Here is a 21,470-nt window from a genome sequence, read left to right as displayed (position 1 = left end):
CCTCTCTTCCCTCTCTTCCCTCTCTTCCCTCTCTTCCCTCTCTTCCCAACTGTTACTCATGTGGCCATCAGCCTTTTTACATTCATCTGACTCCCTAAAACTTGCACAGTTTCAGTATCAATATCCACTAGCAACCCAAAATATATGTATGAATGAGATTCCCCTTGGCAGGCCCAATTTTTAGTGGGAGGAGGTGCTAGAGCACAGTGTTGAAGGACAGTGCTTATGTCTGGAAAAATTGTTCCTTTATATTATACTGCACAAAGTATGCATTTTGGTTTATTATTCTCAGTTATCAAAAAAGATTTGGACTAAGGAACATTTCACATGGGTGGGGTGTATAGCACCACATTTGTTGTGCTAGGATAGTAAGACCTACATTAATGTAGTGCCATCTAGAAGATGCTTAACTTGGTTACTACAGTGTTATTCCTGATTATGTAACAGCTTTAGTGATTATGTTTCTTTTGGAATGTAAGAATCACTAACTTTTTATTTCCCTTGTTTCTTTCAAGCTGTAGCCCTGTATCTTGCTGACCAGTGGTGGTCAATTGATGACATTGTGAAAACATCTGTCCCTGCTAGACAGGGGCTTCATCAGGTAAAGCACTCCAACATTGACTTAGCAATTAATCTTCTACTTCAAGATATGGCAAGTAGCTAGTGTGCGAGATACTACATGTTTTCATTTCATTTAGAAATTAGATGCCTGTTGCAAGTCAAAGGAAATAGAGGAATAGGTACTACAACTGGGAAAGGAACCTGATAGTGAAAATAGTGTCTAGAGCAAGAGTGACTCTTGTACAGCAACTTCATGTGTAGATTATTTAGATATTAACGTCTCAAGTTTTTTCGTACATTGTTATCTGGTTGTTTTGAAACATCTTAGTAGAGTGGTGCATTTTACCATAATGGTACCTATTGATCTTATCAGGAGACTAGTAAACCAAAAACATCTTCAGGAACCTGTTTTACAGAAGCAAGTTGAAGCTGGTGGCTTGCGTGAGGCTATGGTGAGGCATGCTGGCTATATGTGAGGTCTGGAAAAGTAAGTTGCCTGGTGTCAGCTTTATTGCTCATCATTGACCTTTTTTACCATTACTGACACCAGTGTAGCGTGTAGTTATGTTTTTTCCAAAATTGGAATCTGTACTTTTCCAGGATTGTAATTTATGTCTGCCCAGGGAATCTGGGCACTTGTCTTTGATTTTTGCGTTTTTGTATTTTCGCTAGAGAATTTGGCATGCAGCCTTGCTTTTCATGTGCTTCTTAATGGTAAGATGGTGATTAAGTCAGGAAAGCTGAATCTTTTATGGGTGGGGTAGCTGAGACTCTGAGCACTGGGAAGAGAGCAAGATTGCTTCTTCCTTCACAATGGATAGAATAGTGATGAGCTTAAATTTCATATATAAAAGGAACCCCGCAGGTCAGAGAAAAGGATATTGAATTCCTTGTTCCGTTCCACAGAAACTGTTGTTAAATCATAACATTCCCACTCCACTGCCCTTCTCCCAGCACTTCTCTCAGCTTTTATGCATTGCATAAAGAGTAACATTGAAGTTATGAAATATCCTCTATGGTAATGATTTATACTTGACCTATTGCTATGTCTTCTGAGCATCTCCTTCCCCTCAAACAAACCCCAGAGAGTCATCCTGCTTTAGCACTTACAGCTTTCTTTGACTTTGTCTGCAGCTGTGTTAACTGTCAACTTTGAAAAATAAGGTCTTTGATGTGTGAATATTAACAAATCTGACCGATCTTCTAAAATGTTTTTTCTGTGTTCCCTTAGGTGCAGTCTGTTGGAGAGAGGATTGTTCTCTATGTTCTGAATCGAATTATCTATCGAACGCAAGAAATGGAAGGAAATGAGATCCCATTTCTCTGTCATGGAAGCAGTCACTATGCTAAGATCATGTGGAAAAAAGGAGAGGCTATTGGGTTCTATTCTGTTAAACCTGCAGGTAGGACACTTGAAGACTGTGGGATTTGGGGGTTAAGTTGTGGAGATAAGGAGCTTATTTGAAGAATATTGGATGTAGGCTTTACAAGCCTTGCAGGACTAATGAGTTGGTGTTTTCCTGCAATTGTAAGAGGTCAGATTGCTGTTAAGATCTGTAAGTTAAATGCTTATATGCTTTAGCAATTTAAGAAAGTTCTTGGATTTCTTGATATTCTACAAAACATATTTGAAACTGTAAAAATTTGATATACCCAAAAGCTTTTTTCTTTCTTTTTCTTTTTCATTTTTTCTGTAAAACAGTTATTTACAGTTGGGTTGGACTGTGCTTATCTTGAGTTAGCAAAAACTGAAGGCTTTTCTTTCTAGATATTGTCAGTATTTCACCTATGTTTGAGCGTGTGCTGTGTTCTTCAAATGTGTAGTCTACATGGAAGAGTACTGTTCTGGAAACACATGGTTAGGAAGAGGTGAAGCTCTTCTGGTATCCCAGAGGGTACCCAAGTAATATAACCTCTCTGCTCAAGTTTTCCTTGCTTGAAAAATGAAGATAATAATACAATGGCTTGCATTGGGTTTGAAGGAACGTTAAAGACCATTTAGTTCCAACTCCTCTGTCATGGCAGGGACACTTTCTACTAGACCAGGTTGCTCAGGGGCTTATCCAACATGGCCTTGAACACTTACAGGGATGGGGCATCCACAACTTCTTTGGGCAACCTGTTCCAGTGCCTCACCACCCTCACATTTCTTCCTAATATCCAATCTAAACCTACACTCCTTCAGCTTACAGCCCTTACCCATTGTCCTATCACTACAGGCTCCTGTGGAAAGTCCCTGTCCAGCTCTCTTGTAGGCTGCGTTCAGGTACTGAAAGGCTGCAAATAGGTCACACTGGAGCCTTCTCTTCTCCGGGCTGAACAATCCCAGCTGTCTTAACCTTTCTTCATAGGAAATGTCCTCCAGCTTTCTGATCATCTTCCTGACCCAGAGATAAGGGTCATTGGCCTTAAAAATACAAGGTTGCAAAGACTATATTGTATAGACAGCTGTATGCTTCTTGTTGGCCTTGTTAGAGAAGAGGGAAACTTTTTGGCGTAGTTCACACTGATTCACAGAAAAAGGGCCTGAAAATGAATTGGATAGTTAGTGGACTATCTTAATGCCATTGTATGTCATCCCTTTATCACCACTGAGTTCATAGCTACCCTTGGAATCACAGAATATTCTGAGTTGGAAGGGACCCACAAGGTTCATTGAGTCCAGCTCCTAAGTGAATGGCCCATAGAGGAATCAAACCCACACCCTTGGCATTAGTAGCTCCAGGCTAACTGGAGTTCCTATGTGTTGTGACAGTCTATTCCGTCTTTATTAAATTATGGATAATATGTTGTTTTGGGGAGAATTTCAATGTAAAGTCTCCTAGGTTTTTTTGTCTTCATTTAAAATATCAGAATTATTGTTTCAGTCTTTAAACAAGAACTGAATTAGTCTTCAGATTTGTCCTAAGTAATGATGTAATCAACATAAAGGTTCAATTCAAAAGTTTTGGTTTCTCCTATTCCCTCCTCCGTCTTTCAGCTTCACTTTTAGAACAGTTTTCCTATGGAGTTGTATAGTGAGATTTCAAAGTGAGCCTTTCCTTTCTGTCTTGTCTATTCTTTTCTGGTACTACAGACTTTTTCTATTGTATTAATCTATTGATGTATCTTGGCAACACTGTGAAGCTTGCCCAAAAGAGACAATAAATTACTGATAAAAATTATTTATTTTTAATACAGTTATAAATTATTGTTATAACTTTATACTACTTACTGTTAAATAGTTCGGTATTTTTATAACCTATAAAACTTTTTATTTGAATATGCTAAAATCCATGCTGCAGCATGTCAGTCAACATGCAGTATGTGACCCATACTGATGGATATTTTTTTCCTCTTGATTATTTCAGGAAGTGTTTGTAACTCATTTTTTCATCAGAAGTATAAACTGACAGTGCTAGACACAATGTTTGTGAGAAAGAAACATCGTGGGAAAGACTCTGGGCTAATCATGTTGGAAGACTTTGTGGATTCCTTTACTGAAGGGCCTCTTGGGCTACGATACCCACTGTCATCCTTTGTGTATACAGGTGAGCTCTTTAATTTATTCTTCTTCGTGGTTTCTTCACATGTCCAGGTGAGTCGTGTCATTCAAGTTCCATGTTTGTGGACTCATCCTCAGGTTCTATATTAAATGTTCTGCACTTTAGAGAGGGCTAAAAATCCTGATTTATTTAAGATGAAGTAGTTCCTGATTAGATTTTTAATCCTCTGCTTGGAACTAAGTTATTCAAACTCTGTTGGCTTTCTGCTGCTGTGAAGTTTACCACTGTCATCTTCCCCCCACCAAGCCTGAAGAATGGGCTGAGGCATTTCTGTGTGTGATCTAATGTGTATCTTCTTTGTAGCATCTTTTTTTTGCACACACCTAAGCCTCATGAGGTCATTTAATTCATGCTTTCTCTGAACTTCTGGTCAAAAGGACATACTAGGCTATTTTTTAACTTATGTATCAGAAGGCACAGTTCTAAAATATAAAGAAACACTTGTGGTTCTTCCATTAGCAACCTAAGAAAGCTATGTCATGTAGGAAATGACATGGATTGTAGAAACTATGTTCTTGGGACTGCGTTCAGGCAAGAAGTACATTTCTTTTGCCCTATTTTTATCTGGCCTTCTTAACTACTGGAAATTTTCTGATTTTCCAATTACCACTATCTGTTGCTGGATCGGATAAGACCTGGTTTGTTAGGCTTCAAACAGGAAAATTATTTGAGCAGAAATTGGGGTGACAAAAATAACTCAACTACATCATGTGCTTAAGAACTCTTCCCTCCTGAGTTGAGTCTTGTGATTGGCAGGAACAGTGACCAGTGAAGTTGCAAAACTCTCGAGTGGGTACCTAGAGAAGAAGAAAAACCCATCCATCTTTGTTTGCAGATAATAATGGAAATATTTAAACATGAAGAAAGGATAAATTGAGAAGGATCAGTAGGGTAAAGCGATATTATGTTTATTTCAGACTTGACTCTTTTGTTAAGCAGTTCTTTCTGTATTTGTTTACGTGTATGACAGTAGATTGCAAAATAATTTGATTTCAGATAAAATTTAAAAACTGAGCCACAGCTGAGTATATAGTGTCTATAATATAGTGGTTTTTCTTGTGTTTGCTCAGCTTGTAAGCAGTATCTTGAGAAGTACCCTGCGGATAAAAACCTTTTGTGGCAAGTGGAGGGAGCAGGAGGTTGGTTCCAAAGAAAGTCTATTATGTCTATAGTGCAAAAGGAAAATCTGAAAATTGCAGGTATGGATACTTTGTTTTGTCATTCTCTGACACATTTTAAAAGTTGGACAAACACTCTACAAGTACAAGAGTGACTTCTGTGAACACCGTCTGTGGAAACTAGCAGAAAGATTTTTATTTGTCCTGAGACCTGTCCTTGACACAGGGTGAACGTTACTTAGCAACAACTAAACCAGTGTTTTATCAACATTATTCTCATAGTAAATTTAAAACACAGCACTGTACCAGCTACTAAGAAGAAAATTAACTCTATCCCACCTGAAAGCAGGATAGCATGCACTCCTTATTTTTTGTATCATTTACATCGTGCCCAGGTTCCACGCTTTCCAATACACCATCACCTTTCCTGTCTTTTGATATATAAATACACTTCACACACCTCTATCATTCCTTTAGTCTATGGGCCATCCCTATAAAATGTCCATTGAGTTAATTTAGTCCATGATTTTGGGGTTCACCTGTCATTAGTCTTTTAGGGCAGAAAAGATGGCATGTGTCATGTTGGATTGTTGCATGCTGAAGCCAGTTCTGATTCTATCACCACTACAACTTGTCTGGTTTTACTGTAGTTCATTCTTCATTGATCTGGCTGATTTTTACTGTAATGCCCTTGATAAGACAATTGAAAGGCAATCGGTTTCAGATCCCCAAATTCAGAGCAGTGAAGACAGGCGCTGTGAGGTGCTCAGTGCAGTGATGGCCATATAACCACCAGAGAAGAGACAATATACAGTGTTATGTAGCAATCAACATCATAGAATTTATTGGCTAGTCTCACCCAAAATCAAATTCCCTTGAGGTATGCAGTGGACTTACCCATCCAAGTGCACCCACGTCCTTGTGTAATTCCACAAATGTGTTTGCCTTTGCCTGAGACAGGAATAGCCCAGATTATTTATGTGCACTACAGGAACTTTATCCCTTTCTACAATGTGTAAAATTTTGATCAAGCAGGGCCAGACTGACTGGCAGATCCCCTTACCAGGTGTCTTTTGCTGCATGTATGTCCTGATGTTTGAAGGTCCTGCTACCCATTTCTCCTGGATAAATTGATAACAATTCATTGTATCATTTCATTTTTCTGAAGGCTGGTGCATGGTAGGGGGTGTGATATTCCCACTCATGGGACTTTGGCCCAGTTGCCTATGGGGTTGTTTAGGAAATGAATCCTCCTGTCTGATTCTGTTCTTTCTGGGGCACTCTATCACTATAAGACTTCTTCTTAAGGCCCAGTGTTCCAGGTGGTGGCATGGGGCAGAGGATATGTTCTCACCCTTCTAGTGGTTGCTTCCACCATTATAAGCACTTACCCTGACTGGTTTGGAGAAGTGCGATATAGTCAATTTGCCCAGCCCCTCCATATTTATATTTCAGCCATCATTCTCTGTACTGGAGAGGTTTTAATTGCTTGGTGTGCTTAATTGCAGTGCATGTTTCACATTTATGGGTAACCTGTGCAATAGTGTCCACGGTCAAGTCCGCCCCTGGGTCATGTGCCCATCTGTAATTTGCATCTCTTCCTTGATTACCTGAGGTGTCATGGACCCACCAAAGCTGGAAATAATTCACCCTTATGTTGCCAGTCCTGATCCACGTGAGCCACTACAATCTTAGCAGCCTGATGCATCTGCTGGTTGTTCTGATGTTCTTCGGTGGATATATGAGCCTCTACTTTCACAGCCACAATGCTGTCCACCTAGACAGCATTATCTTGCTGCAGTGTGGCAGCTCAGATGTGCTGCCAGGTGCTGCCAGTTGCTGCAACCACCTCCACAGGGCATTTGACACTACCCATGAGGCAGTATAGAGCTAAAGTATTGGCCATTTTTCTCATTCAGAAATGACTCAAGTCAGCTGGATGGCCTTCACCTCTGCAAACTGTCTGTTTTTACTTTCTTCTTCAGCAGTTTCTGCGACTTGTTGTAGCGGACTCCATCACTAATCCTTTCCTACAAATGTGGCAGAATCTATCAATAAACAAGGCATATTGCTTCTCATTTCTTGGCAATTTAATATACAGTGGGGCCTCTTCAGTATGTGTCACCTTCTCCTCTGGTGACATTCTGAAATCTTTTCTGGACAATCCATGACCACTTTCAAGATTCTTGGATAACTGCAGTTTCCTATTTGGGCTTACTGCTTGATCATTGATTGACCCACTCCATGCAGCATCAGTTGCATGATGTGTGTAGAAGAGACCCTCCCTTTAAACATTCCACCCAGCATAGGCAACCAGGGTGCCAGGAGGAGCTGTGCCTAAGTACCAGTCCCTTCTGAAGCAGCTTGAACCCGTTTGTATGCTGCCAATGTCTCTTCTTCAGTTGGAATATAGTGGGCCTCTGATCTTCTGTGTCCCTAACTCCAAAAACTCAGGGGTCAACCTCAAGTCTCTCCTGATGCTTTCTCCTAGAAGCTCCAGGCAGGACCATTCTCTCATCTGTAGAGTAGAGCACAGTTTTTACATCTTACCCTGGCCCAGCTGGCCCAAGGGCTACAGCATGAACTGTTTTCTGTTTGATTGGTTCAAGGGCTTGTCATTGCCCAGGGCCCCATTTAAAATAGTTCTTCTTCTGGATCACTTGATAGAGAGGGCTGACAATCAGACTGTCATTTAGAATGTGTGTTCTCCAGAAATGCACAATGCCTAGGAAAGCTTACATTTCCTTTTTACTAGTTGGTGGATACATTTCTGTTATTTTGTTAATCACATCTGTTGCTATCTAATGGCGTCCATCTTGCTGTTCCTAAAAACTGGATCACCTGTGCAGGTTCCTTGACCTTACTTTGTTTTATGGCAAAACCATCTTTCTCTCTCCATAGTGGTCCAGTTGCCGTGGTGACATGGAATGTCTTCCATGAAGAGATAACCCTTCCTTCATGCTTGTCAGACAATTAAGTGCCATGCCTGCTTGTCCCACCTCAGTAGGGTGGGGAGGAGCATCTGCAAAAAATGTAAAACATCTTGGTTGAGACAAGAACAGTGCAGTAATTGAAATAAAATTATATATAAGCATGATATAATAATAATTGTAATGAAAAGGGAGACGACAAAACCAGAGAATTAAAACCCAAGAAAGAGAATTGGTGCACAGTCCAGTTGCAGTAATTAGACCCTCCCAATTTATATACTGGGCATGACATTCTGTGGTATGAAATATCCTTTTGGCCAGTTCAGTTCAGGTGTCCTGGCTTTGTCCCCTCCCCAGCTTCTTGTGCACCTGCTTACAAGGAGAGCATGAGAAAACGTTCTGAAAAGTTCTTGACTTAGGGTAACTACGGTTTAGCAGAAACCAAAGCATCAGTGTACTATCAACATTATTCTCATGCTAAATTCAAAACACAGCACTGTGCCAGCTGCTATGAAGAAAAAACCCAGCTGAATGCAGGATGGTTAATTTTTATGTAAAGATACTATACTTTTCTGTTTCCCCATTTCCTCTTTTAAATCTTTACAGCAGAGGCCTCTAAGAAGGAAAATAATAGTTTGCAAACAGAGGATGAGCTTAGTCAGTCTGCAGTATCTGAAGCAAGTGGACAGAGGACTGAGAGGACTGAGCTAGAAACACAGCTAAATGTAGGTACTCAATCTGTTGCCTCTTTTTTTTGATTGCATTGTTACTGAAAAACAAATTGTGAGAAATTGTTTTTGTCCATCTCATTATAACTGAATTGGCTCAAGTCCATACTACATATATAAAAGACAAATACTTTTATTACTTTGTGTGTGGGTGTAATGTTTCCCATTGATGTAACATCAATGACTAAGCTGGGATTAAAAATACCTTTTTTATGTGTGTGTGGGCAGGTGGGGTTTCCCCATGAATGTAGAAAGTCTGTGCCTGCAGCTGTCAGGGTCTGTAATTTGAGCTATTTAATAGCAGATTACATAAAGGAGATTATTTCAACTGTCTCTGAGATTAAACTGTCTAGAAAGGCTGTGTGTAGAGGTGCACATTCATGTCATAGTTCAATACAATGGAAAGTGTTAAGTTTGCATAGAGTTATACTTCATCCATACAAAAGGATTGCAGCTTTCTTTGTATGTACTTGATATATCAGCCAGATTTCAGCTACACATGGATATGTGGTCATGAGTATATTTGTGTGTTTGAACGTTATGAAGCTACTCCTCTATCTCATGTGTGTTCTGAGGCCACACATAATGTGAATGACAAGAATCTGTAGCTCCAAATACCATGGGCACGGACGTGCTTCAGGACTGTCTGTAGTAGTGACATGACCATGCTTTCATAGAAGTCAATGCTTTAATTAAAAATGGGAAATAATGGCTAAATTAATACTCTCAGCTACTAAGATCTAAGGTTAGATTTGAATGTAAGTCAAATGTCCCTTTTCCTAGTTGAGAAGATTAATATTTTCCAAAGCAAAACTGACAGAAAAGTGTTATGGTTTTCAATCTCTCAATAATCAGAAGCTGTCTTTCATTCGTAACAATTTCTGAAGCATCACCTCTGAGTTCTAGAGTCAGATTCCAATAATAATCATATCAGCAAAATGATCTAAAAAAAATGCATGATTTGGTTGTAGAGTTATATGGATATATCTGGAGAAAATAACAGAGTGATAGTAGTTCCTATGATTTTTATCGCTGTGAGATAAGAATTCAGCCCTTGTCTCTTGGCTCCAAATCCTCATAGTTTGGTAGAATTGCTGGCATCTCTTTAATTGGCATCTGCAGTATTTATAAGCAGTTCTGCAATGGTTTGAAAACTGATGGACCACCAAAGAAAATAAAACTTCCCACCTTCCCCCAAACCATGAAAAAACATACCCCAACTTTCACTTTCACCTTTTACTTAGTGCTCCCTATTTTGTGTGTTTTGATGCTAGAATAATTTGTTATTAGCTTACAAATTCTTATGCATTTAAAACTCACTTGAAACTATTTCAAATAGCAGAATATAGACTTGTCCACTTTTTGCTGGCCTTCTTGTGTGGTACTGGAAATGAGGCTGGAAAAGTGAACCAGCATGCTATTGTTGCCAGTTCCAGATTATTTCCAGCAGCTAAGAAAGAGCAATGTGCATAACTTCATTTTAATGTGGACAGCTTGTATCCACTTCACTAAGTGCTGAATCCTCAGCTAACTTGCAGAAAAAAAAATCCAAGTGTTGGGATGGTGTGGAAGAATGAGAGACAAAAGAGCTCTAGGGAGAGGGAACTCTGACCTACGCAGACTCTTGGGCTGACTACGCATGTAACCTGCATTACTGCTGATCGCTAATTTCTCTTTTTCTTGTCACATCTCTTTAGTTGTTTTTTTTTTAGCATAGGCTGCCATATTCTGTTTCATGTTATGACAAAAATAAAACTATGGAATATAATACTAGTATAAAAATAAAACTTTTCAGTTAAATTTTGCCACCTACTGTATTGTAGTCCCTTGGGTTCATGAAGAAAGGGGGAACAAACAGTAAAAGACTTCTAGCATTTAATTATATGTACATTTGTGATAAACAGAATTGTTAAAGAAAAAACCTTGGCAGTATTGTTTATAATGACAGGTCACTTTCAAGTCTTATCTTCTGTGTTGAGAACGGAAATAAAACAGAAAAATTAGTCATACATGACATGAAGATAATTCTAAAAAAATTAAGATTTGTTGAGAGATAAGACACTTAGGTATAAATTAAGAATTATTGTAGCTGGTGTTCCATGGGATCATTACAATGAAATAGTGATCTAGAAAGATGTAACCATAGGTAGGAAGATGAAGGTATTTTAGTCAATTCAGGAAATTTTAGAATAACATTAGCTTTGCTTTTGCTTTACAGACTAACTTGCAAAAAGGTAAAGAATCAACAGCTGTCCATGCAAGCACATCTGAAGGTAAAAATAACCTTCATTATCAGTATTGCAGTTAATGTAGATCAGTAGTTTTGCAGGCTCTTACAGCTTTCCATCATCCTGTAATGATCTGTAAAGTGTAAAAAACCACTTTCCTCTAAGTGTATAAAAATGCTTTCCTCTAAGGTGCTGAGGCTCAACTCATAAACCTTCTAGAGGAAATCAACTGTTACGCATCTTGATAAAGATATTATTCAGAAAAAAAGTACCATAATGAAATGCTGTTTTAGTTGGACTCAATTTCTTTAATGAACTGTTGGGGGTGGAGAAATTATATGCAGATCTTAAACTGAATTTGTTCAATTGAATTTATTTTGGGGTTTTTTTGTGTTTTTCTTCTAAGAGCCTTACATAAGTCATGTTCCTGTTTGGACACGAAGTGGTCAATTAAAACGTCAGAGTATAAATAAACATAGACAGCAACCTGGACCTGAAACTTCAAAAGAAGATGATGAAAATGCTCTTCCTGCGTCCAAAAGCAGGTATCAGAAGCCTGGATTGTACTGATTTCTTATTTTGTTGCTTGGGCAGTCACAAACTGCATCGGTGTCTCAGAGTGTGCTACTGGTATTTCTTCTGCTTACTTCCTATTTAACTTGCTTGATTTTAAAATTACTGAAACTAAAGTCTGATGTAAGAAAGAAAAGTGAGGCATCATCTGAAAGAGTGACTGCAGCAAAGTGTAGTATCTCTGAAAGCTCAGCCAGATACTAGAAATAAGAAGTATAGAAATAGAACTAGAAGTAAGAAAACAGTGAGGGCTGAGGCTGTTCTGCTACAACTGAGTCTGCACAATGGTAAAAAATCTGTATTCATACAGCACAGTTTCTTGTGATAATGTAACTGGACTTGTATCTGCAATGCTGCGTGTGGTCTTTGAAGAGGTGTCCCTTCCTGACTTCTTGTTATGGTGGCATATTGCAGTAAAATGAAGTCTGACTGTTTATTTTAGGAGTTGATTATTGCTTGTCGCTTAGTAACAAGGATTATAGGAGTCAGTATTTCTTCAGATAAAGCTCTTTGTTTATATAAAATTTTAAACCATTATATCTAATCTTACATCCTGAAAAAAAAACATCTCCAGTTTTAAAGATGTTATCCTGTGGAATAATTGTCAAATGTGGATGTGAAGAGTAGTGTGGCTTGTGTGCCTTAACAGTTCTTACAGGACAGGGCTTGGAGTACTAATTTGCACTGGCTTCCATCCAGAAAGCAAAACTGTGTCTATTTGAGTAAATAAATAGCCTCCTCTTCCCTTACAGGCACACTGCCCTCCCTAGCCTGGTCCATGTGTCTCTGCCTGTCATTCTTTTCCAGAGAAACCCACTGCAACCCTGGAAACTTCTTTTGAAGAACCTGAAGACAACCTGATTATTTTCTAGGAAATCACTTAAACTTGTTCCATTAGATTTCTTCAAACAAAATTAGTTGTGGGGTTTTTTTATGTGAAGTTGAAGTCTTCAGCTAGACACAGCCTTATTTTTGTGTTTAAACTACTCTGTGGGACTACAGATACTGTATTGCTGTGCTGCATTGCCAGTGGGCTGCCCTAAGCTGTTTCAAAGAGGCTAAATGGCACTGTTAAATGCTGCCACAGCTTGAGTAATGCTTTGCCCTGTTACCACTAGTATTTGATTAGTGGTATGTGAAAGGACTGGCATTATATTCAATATTGTTAGTATTTTTGGGCCTTGCAAAATTAAGCCAGTGAAGTGCTGCTGCTCCTTTGAACAAGATGTGTAATATGGTGGTTTGAGCAGAGCTAAGGGGTATCCTAAAGGCAACGGAATGGGATTTCAGCTTGGTTCTTTCCTTCCATGCACATCAGCAAGTGAAACAGGGTCTTCTATTGGGGACCTTCCTATGGAGTGTCCTCATCTCAAGACTAGCATGTGGGCATAAAACCCTCCAATACTGCCTTTACTATGAGATCGCAAAGCAGACTCCTGCAAATCTATTGCATGTGCTTTTTTTTCTTTGCTTGTATGTGGTAGTTTCAGTTCATCTAAACTTTATAATCTCAAAAGTGAGAACTGAATATTTGAGTTAGTGTTACTACCCATCAGGTGCATCAGCACTTCATCTTTAGCTATTTGCTAATGCAGTGTCTAGCTGATTGAAACATCTTCGGCCATGATGTGTTTAACGCCTTGAATTATTTTCCAGTAGGGACCCCTGGTGGCCTAGTGGTTAGGATGCGGCACTCTCACCGCTGCGACCCAGGTTCGATTCCCAGTCCCCCAGGCAGATGGAGCTCGTTAGCCCTGTGAGGCCATCCATCTATGTGAAGGTCACTCTAAACAAACCTACGTCCTGAGGACCTCACTGCCATTGTCCAAGCTTGCTTGGCCCCGGCAGATGAACCTTAGGATTAAAGGGTGGGCTCAGTTCAGCGCAAGCTGTGTCTCACCTAAAAAATCCATTGCGCAGGCTGGAAAGGTAAAAGACCTTTCCCAAAATCTTCGTTCGCGAAGACTGGCCATTATTATTATTATCATGAGCTGAGGTAAGGACCAGGAGAGATCACTTATTGATCACCATCATGGGCAAAACAGACTCAAAGTGGGAACATTAATTAAATTTGTTACTAACAGGATCAGAGCAGGAGAGTGAGAAGTAAAATAATCTTAAAAACACCCTCCCCTCAACCCTCCTTCCTTCTAAGTTCTACCTCCTCCCCTCAGAGGCATAGGAGATGGGGAATGGGTGTTATGGTCAGCTCACCACAGGTTGTTTCTACCACTGCTCAAGGAGAAGAGTCCTTCCCCTGCTCACAAGGGTTCCTTCCCACAGGAGACAATCCTTCACGAACTTCTCCAGTTTGAGTCCATCCCACGGGCAGCAGTTCTTCACAAACTGCTGCAACGTGGGTCACTTCTCCATAGGGTGCAGTCCTTCAGGCACAGGCTGCTCCAGTGTGGGTCACTCACAGGGCCACAAGTTCTACCAGGAAAACCTGCTCCAGTGTTGGTTCCTTTTTCCGCAGATCAGCAGGTCCCTGCCAGGACCCTGTTCCAACCTGGGTCACAGCATCCTTTGGGCATCCACCTGCTCCAGCATGGGCTCCTCCACAGGCTGCAGGTGGCTTTCTGCATCCCCATTGTCCTTCAGGGACTGCAGGAGCACAGCTGTTTCACCATGGGCTGCAGGGGAAGTTTGACTGGCTCCTGGAGCACCTTCTCTCCCTCCTTCTCCACTGACCTTGGTGTCTGCTTCGTTGTTCACATGTTCTCACTCTGCTCTTATCTGGCTGCAATTTTCATCTATACAATAACTTCTTTTCCCCTTCTTAAATATCTTATCACAGAGGTGTTACTATCATTCCTGGTTGGCTTGGCCTTGGCCAGCAGTGGGTCTATCCTGGAGCCACTTGGCATTGGCTCTACCGGACATGGGGGAAGCTTCTGGCAGCTTATCACAGAAGCCACCCCTGTAGATCCCCTGCTACCAAAACCTGGCCACAGAAACCCAATACACTGGTCATGAAAGAATTTCCCTGCTGAGATCACTAAAATTATGTATTAATCTAAAAGATTAAAAGATGTATCTTAATACCTGCTGCAGGCCGGAACTTCTTGCCCACACATCTGAAAACTCTGAAGACTTGGTAGAAGTACCTAAGGTGGATACTGTTGAGAAGGATGAGGAAATTATTGTTGAAAACGAGGGCCAGTCTGTGTTAGAAGCGGAGCTACATGTATCACCCCTTGAGAAACAGAATGAGAAGGAGGTGAGCTGGATGTGATAGCAATAGCAGTTTGGAATACAACTTATAATTTCTTTTAAATATGGTCCTTGCTGCCTTGATCCATGTGACTGTCAGCTCTTTGATATTTCTCACCAATGCTTCATTAAGAAATATATCTGAGAAGCTTACACTAGTATAGAATTAGTTTCAGGGAATATTCCACTGTATGTATTTTGAACAATAGAGTTCATAGAATCTTCAATAAGGTGATTTTCTAGCTTGTCTAGCAACCTAATTTTCTTCATTGATTTCTCCTAATCAGAAATTCCAGAGAACTGGAGTAAGGTCAAGATCTGATCCAGTATCACTAATTAAAAAAAAAAAAAAGTCTATGTGAAGAAGCCAATAGCTGGTCTGCTTCAGTGACTTCTCTTGGCTCTTTCTATTCGTCCCCTTAAAACTTGCCTGTTGGATTTAAACATCAAGTTTAAATCCAACTTTTATCTTCAACTTGTTAATAGCTTGAATTTAAATCTCTGAGTACCCTTTGTGCCTAGCAATGCCTCCAAGATTTTATGTTCTTACTGATGGGTGAGAAAGTCAATCTTACGTTATGTTGGGTTCAAGGGATGACTTCAGCATGCATGCGAGATGCATAAAAACTGATTGGCTTGGCACCTAACAGTGTAAGTTATGTAGAAATTTAGTGCAGGTTACAACACCAAGCTACTAGTCTGGTTAAGATAGCTACAATGCATTAAGTTCTGCCTTCTTAGTACACATTTCTAGGTACCTGAGCTATCTGCTTCTCACATTAAGCTGCTAATTTAGGTCACAGGGTACACCCACTAGTGCTGGGGGACAATAGCTGGACATAATCTTGACTTAAAAATGTGATTTATTTTTTTAGGAAACTCCATCAGAACCTCTTAATGGTGAGGTAGCAGAAGAAACTGGTAAGACCTCACTTATGGCTGATGAGGAAACAGCAAATGAAGTTCCGAGTGGCGAGTCAAAATTGCAGTCTGAGAGTCAAGGAAAAGAACCCTTAACGCTGTTTGTTCCATTAATCCTTGAGTCTCCAGCAAAATCTTCAGAAGACACTGTATCAGAAAAGGTGAGATAAATGAAACAAAATGTGAAGTAATTTTTCCTTTAGAGTGTATGTATCTTGCAGGTTTGGGGTTTTTTCTTTTGTTAAGTCACAGATAGAAAGTAGCCCCTAACATGATGTGAAATTTTTGGGAGAAGCAATTATTAGGCCAGATAATGTAAATCTATAACGACAATATACTAACACTTCTGTTTCAGTATGCAGAATGGGGACATATATACATGTGATAACTAAAAAGAAAGATATGTTTGCTACAGTTTGCCTTGGCAGTAATGAAACTGCTGTTTCTCGCTAAAATATTAGTTGGGTATGAGTGAAAAGCCACATCCTTGTTTTGTCTAGCAATTCTTGCCTGATTAGGTGTGCAAGTAATTAATTACTGCTAAAATACCTTTCTAGAACACAGGTTTTACTGGGTTTTGTTTATAGTGCAAATGCAGATTGTTATATGCTAGCAAAAATAACTGTATTTATCTAAAAAATTTTTTTCCCCTTGGGATTAATTTCAGAGTGCTTTTACTGTGCCTGAGTACTCCTTGGAATAATTTGAAAATTGGGTAGTAACTCTGCTTACCAAATGCAAGTCACAAAACAGTCTGTTTCAGAAAGAAGGAAAGGACTGACTTATCGAATGTGCGTGTAGTATTAAAAAATGCTGAATGCCAAAGTGTCCTCTGAGGTCGCTAGCTAAGGGCAATTGTTATTCAGCCTCTTGTATCTTCAATTAATTGTCCTTTTGGTTGTTTTGGCGCCCCTTCCCTCCACCCGCAGGTTTTAAATGAAAATGATTCAGAAGTGCTGACTGAAGAAGTTACATCAGTAGAGAAGGAGGGCATTGGAGAACAGCAGGAATCTGAAAAGACCACCACTGAAAATGCATCTGCTTCAGCATCAAAGGAGGAGCTCTCTGACAATGGCCTGCCTAACTCTGTGGTAACTGAAGCAGCTGAAGAATCTCTTTCTGAAAACTTACCTGCCTCATTGGAAGTTCAAAGTGAGGAAACAGGGCACAACTCACAGGAGGCCCCTGTTGCCTTGAGTCAGAGCTCTTTGATAGTGGTTGAACTTGAAGGTGTTTCTTTTCAGCAGCCTGCTGGACAGGAAGGACAGAAGAACCAGTTGGAAGAGCCCTCGGAAGAGTCTACAGAGCAGACGGATCACTACACGCAGACAGTGGCAGAGCGGGCTGCTGACAGCAGCTCTGAGGAAGCAGAAATTGAGGTACCTGTTGTAGATCGGAGAAACTTGCGAAGAAAGGCCAAAGGCTATAAAGGTCCTCCTAAGAAAAAAGGAAAGCCGGCTTAATGAAATATTGATTGTTAAATCATCTATTTATAAGAAAGCTATTTTGTGTAAAACATTAGTGTGTAACTAAACCATATCAGGCACAGGACATGCGTGTTTAAAATTCTGTGTTGGACTTCCTTTTGGGTTCATAACCTTTTCTCAAAGTTTAATTTTTAACCACCAGACACTGAACTTCTTCATAGTATGAAAGTAAATAGCCAGTCTCCTCCCTTCATAAAGGATACATGCTGAAGAAATACAGTTATGCTATCAAAGGGAACAGTTTGTGTATTTAAGGTGGCAGTCTTGGAAGAAAAATGCAGTGTGAAATCCTGGCCCTATCAAGGTCCCTTAAATTCCCATAGATGGCCATGATACCAGACATCACTCCAGATACTGGTTTTTTTTAAAGTAACTTTGTGTTCTCTACTGTGGAGAGAAGCACAGCAAGAAAAATCCTTCCTTGCTTCTTGTTCCCTTCCCAAAGGTTTTCTCAAGATTAAAAGAATGTGAAATTCCGTCATTCTAGGTCTCAAAATGTACAAGGTGTAGCTCGGTAGATCAACACAACATAAGCATTTATCTTTCATGAGAATCACTTGAAACAGCTGAGTCAGTAGAAACACAGTGCAGTATCTGCCACAGCTGATTCTGGTAATGGATTTCTTGTGTGAAGATTGAGATGCCTATGCCGTAAATGATTTGTGGCTTCCAAAGCAAGCATTTTGATAAGCCTAAGTTTTTCCAGAGTGTATGGATTGTAGACTACATATGGAATCATTTGAACTGCCTTCCTAACTACTTGCATGTGTTGAGTGGATAGTTGATTACTTGTTGCATTACAGGAAAAGAATATGACAACTTTTGATCTTGTTTTGGTCTGAATGGAAATGGTTCTTTGTTTTTTCCAAATACTTTGCTAGTGCTGTGGGGTAACTATTAAAATGTTGTGTCTGCCAGATGTGCGACTCCTGAGAGCGCTGACATTTCAGATGGTTATGACATTCATTAGTGTGGCTATTAGTGGGTTTTTCAGCAAATGCTTGTTTGCCAAACTTCCATGCCTTTAGGAATGATCAGGTGATAGCTTGCAAATATTTCTGATTCCCACTTTCTTTTTCTAACCTGAGTGTAATTCATAGGATGATAGCTTCCCAGTTCACAACATTTCTTAAAAGCAGCAACCAAACTTTGCTGTTTGCAGAGAGAAATAAAACTTTCCATGCGTATTTCCCTTCTGAGGTTCTCTTGGCAAACCATATATTTAACTTGTCACACATACCTGAGTTACTCCTTAGTTTGCTATGTGTTTCTTTCCAGTAAATGAAGCTCCTCTAATAATGGGTTAAAAACTCAGAAATAAAAGAACAATGATTCTAAGAATGGGAAATCACACACCACTTTTTGTCCTGCTTATATGCCTTTTCCAAGGTGAGTGAACTAGTCTTTCAGTGTCTCAAAAATAGAGGTACAACTATTCAAGGTTCACCTGAATAGTTGCAGTGCTGTCTTAACTTTTATCCTTTTATGAAGCTAATATAAGAATCTGGTTTTGGACTTCTATACTTATAGAGTTTAACTCTATTTGTAGGATATTGTAACTATATAAGATACATTCATGCTATTTCCTTTAGCTGATGAAATACCATGCTCTATTTGAATCCGTTAAGAGCAGCTTATAGGAAAAAAAATGTTTTAAAACTAAACTTTAAACCTAAACTTTAAACTTGGAGTGCATGAGATTACTGAGTTAAGTCTGGGTTTCTTGATCTATTGCATGTAGCTATAATATCTTAGCAAAGTACATACAGGTACTCCTTACGAACCCCATCCCTGAAAAATATTCAAGATATTTCCTGATTGTGTGCAAACATATTCAGGTGAACGTTAAGCATTTCTAAAACTTATGAAACTTTTTATATAAAGCATATAAGACAAAACTTTTTTTATCTTCTGTATGGTTTCTCTTTTACTGCTGAGATTAATTGTATTTTAAAAAAAAAGTGGCTAGAAAACACATCTCTTGCATTGCTAAGAATTTGGGATTTGTGAGGACTGGTGGCCAGTATATTGCAATTCATCTTCCATTTTTAGGGCAAGCTTTACTGAAGATGAATCTGCTGAATCCTTCAATTGATACGAATTTATCCACTTTCAAAAAGTTAAGGATTCTTTTGCTTATGAAAAGGGAGCCCCAGTTATTTCAGTTACTCCTAGGTGAATTTTTGATATCTGTCTTTATTGTTTATATTCCCAGTGAGGTTGAAAAACTGTTCAGGAGAAGGTAATTTCACTCACCTGGCTTTTACTTTACGTGGCTAAGTTGGAATGATTTCAGTTAGATATTTGCATAATGAGTACAGAAAAAAACCCCCAAAAACAAACAAACAAAAAAACCCCACCAAAACCAAAAACATAAGTATTACAATGTTATGATATTAAGACAGTCTTGGTTTCTAATGAGAACAATCAAATTTCTGATCTCATTTCAGTGAGTCAGTTTTAAATACTGAACTTAAATTCACATGTTTAAAGTATACTTCTGTAAATCTGGTGTACCTGGGATAATAGCTGATGGCCAGATTTTTACATACAGATAGTGGGCAATTGGGGTGCAATTGGAAATTCATATAACCAGTACAGTCTTGAAAAATGGACACTGTTCTAATTGTGATCACAGCAGTACTTTGAACCAAAGGCCGCATTTTATAACAACTTCTTTGGCATCAATCATTCTGCAGTAAATACGGAGTAGGAAAATCAAAATACTGACTTCATTGTTTTTATGGCTGTACTGATTGTCCCACTGGAACAGTAGTTCAATAGCCTATGCATTCTGTTGAATTTATATAAGGGAATAGGTCTGATTACTGGATTGACTGGAGTGCTTTATCTTGGGAAAAACAGTGGTTTCTAAGCTTGGAAAATTTTTTTGTCTATTAACTGTCTTATTACCATCAAACTCTTAAATAATTTTTAAGATCCTATTGCACCAGCAACAAATGATTAAAACATCAACTTTATACACATTTGTAACAAATGTTATTACAACATGCTGTGGAACTAAGTGTGTACAGTGAAAGCAAGCAGTATTATTTTTGAGCTTTGTTTAGGCTAGGAATGGAGCTTAAAGAACATTTTGTGACTTCAGCCTTGCACTTAAATGCTAAATGGTTTTGTACTTGAATGCAACATTTGTTTGAATGTCTGTCTTGTACTGCTTCTTGCACATTCTCTCTTGGTCAGTTTTAATTTCATGCAGAATTCTTGTTTGCTGTTCTCCTGTTCCATAGCCCTTTACATGAAAATGTATACATCTTACTTCAAAAGAGCTTTAACTTATTTTAGATTATGTTTGACCTCGGTTTGCTGCTTTTTTGTACCATATTTCATGTGTAGATTTCAGTAATCAAATTGATCATTTACAATGTCATTGACACGACTTACACATAGCAACAAATAGGTCTAAGTTTCAGCTTCCCTGCTCTAAGTGACTGTTCTAAAACACTATTTCCAAGGGGATATACTTCTAAATTTATTTTCACAAATGTGGTGTTAGATGTTTTCTAAACTAGTGATACTGTGTTTATAAATCTTATGAAAGATGTCTTACTATTGCATAGTATTGTACCTTAGTCTTGTTAGTGTTAATATTTCCTTTTTTTAGTACTGCCTTGGCTGCTTTTGAAATGTTTGAAGTAGTAATTAAACCATTATTTTGTGATTTTTTTTTACTTCTGCTTGGTTTTTAGTATTTGAGTCCTTTCTGCTATACAGGAAGCACATTTTAAAGTGGTTCAGTTCATTAGAACTATTACTTTACAATCTGTCTGCTACAAAGGAGTTCTAAAACATCAAAATCTTTTATCAATTAGACCAGTTTTCTGTAATTAGCTTATGCAGCAGACTTTTTTTTTTTTAAGTAGCAGAATAGGCTCTTCTGTATGTTACAGTGTGGATTCTGCTGTTTATATCAATTATGCAAGATGATGTAAACTTAGCAGTTATTAATGGAGTTTGCTATAGACAACCAAGTAGAAATGCTGTAACGCACTCCTACAGTGTGGTACATTTAAATGCCTTAAGAGCAGTAATTGCTGAGCCAACAAGTCATGTGTAGATGTCAGTAATCAAACTGGTCATTTACAATGTCATTGACATGCTTACACATAGCAACAAATTGGTCTAAGCTTCCCTGCTTTAAGTGA

At 38.9% G+C, this 21,470-nt stretch overlaps 1 protein-coding gene across 2 annotated transcripts in view; it reads left to right on the top strand.

Moving 5' to 3' along the window:
* FAM169A (family with sequence similarity 169 member A) overlaps nt 1-20,993 on the top strand; it is a 37,831-nt gene extending 16,838 nt beyond the window's left edge. The window contains exons 4-13 of one of the 2 annotated variants that reach the window (XM_027671479.1): nt 516-601; nt 1,793-1,964; nt 3,912-4,091; nt 5,177-5,305; nt 8,764-8,879; nt 11,101-11,155; nt 11,517-11,655; nt 14,738-14,903; nt 15,772-15,978; nt 16,747-20,993. In XM_027671479.1, coding sequence (XP_027527280.1) covers nt 516-601; nt 1,793-1,964; nt 3,912-4,091; nt 5,177-5,305; nt 8,764-8,879; nt 11,101-11,155; nt 11,517-11,655; nt 14,738-14,903; nt 15,772-15,978; nt 16,747-17,280 — 1,784 coding nt within the window. In that variant the 3' untranslated portion in view covers nt 17,281-20,993. Of the gene's footprint in view, nt 1-515; nt 602-1,792; nt 1,965-3,911; nt 4,092-5,176; nt 5,306-8,760; nt 8,880-11,100; nt 11,156-11,516; nt 11,656-14,737; nt 14,904-15,771; nt 15,979-16,746 lie in introns of both variants that reach the window. The other variant, XM_027671478.1, reaches the window with a different exon arrangement.
* Nucleotides 20,994-21,470: the final 477 nt, after the last annotated feature.

The sequence above is a fragment of the Neopelma chrysocephalum genome, unplaced genomic scaffold (assembly GCF_003984885.1).
Source record: "Neopelma chrysocephalum unplaced genomic scaffold, ASM398488v2 Primary Assembly neopelma1_97102, whole genome shotgun sequence".
In the NCBI taxonomy this organism is placed as follows: domain Eukaryota; kingdom Metazoa; phylum Chordata; class Aves; order Passeriformes; family Pipridae; genus Neopelma; species Neopelma chrysocephalum.
Note: the sequence above shows the minus strand (reverse complement) of the source record. Positions and strands in the feature narration are given on the sequence as shown.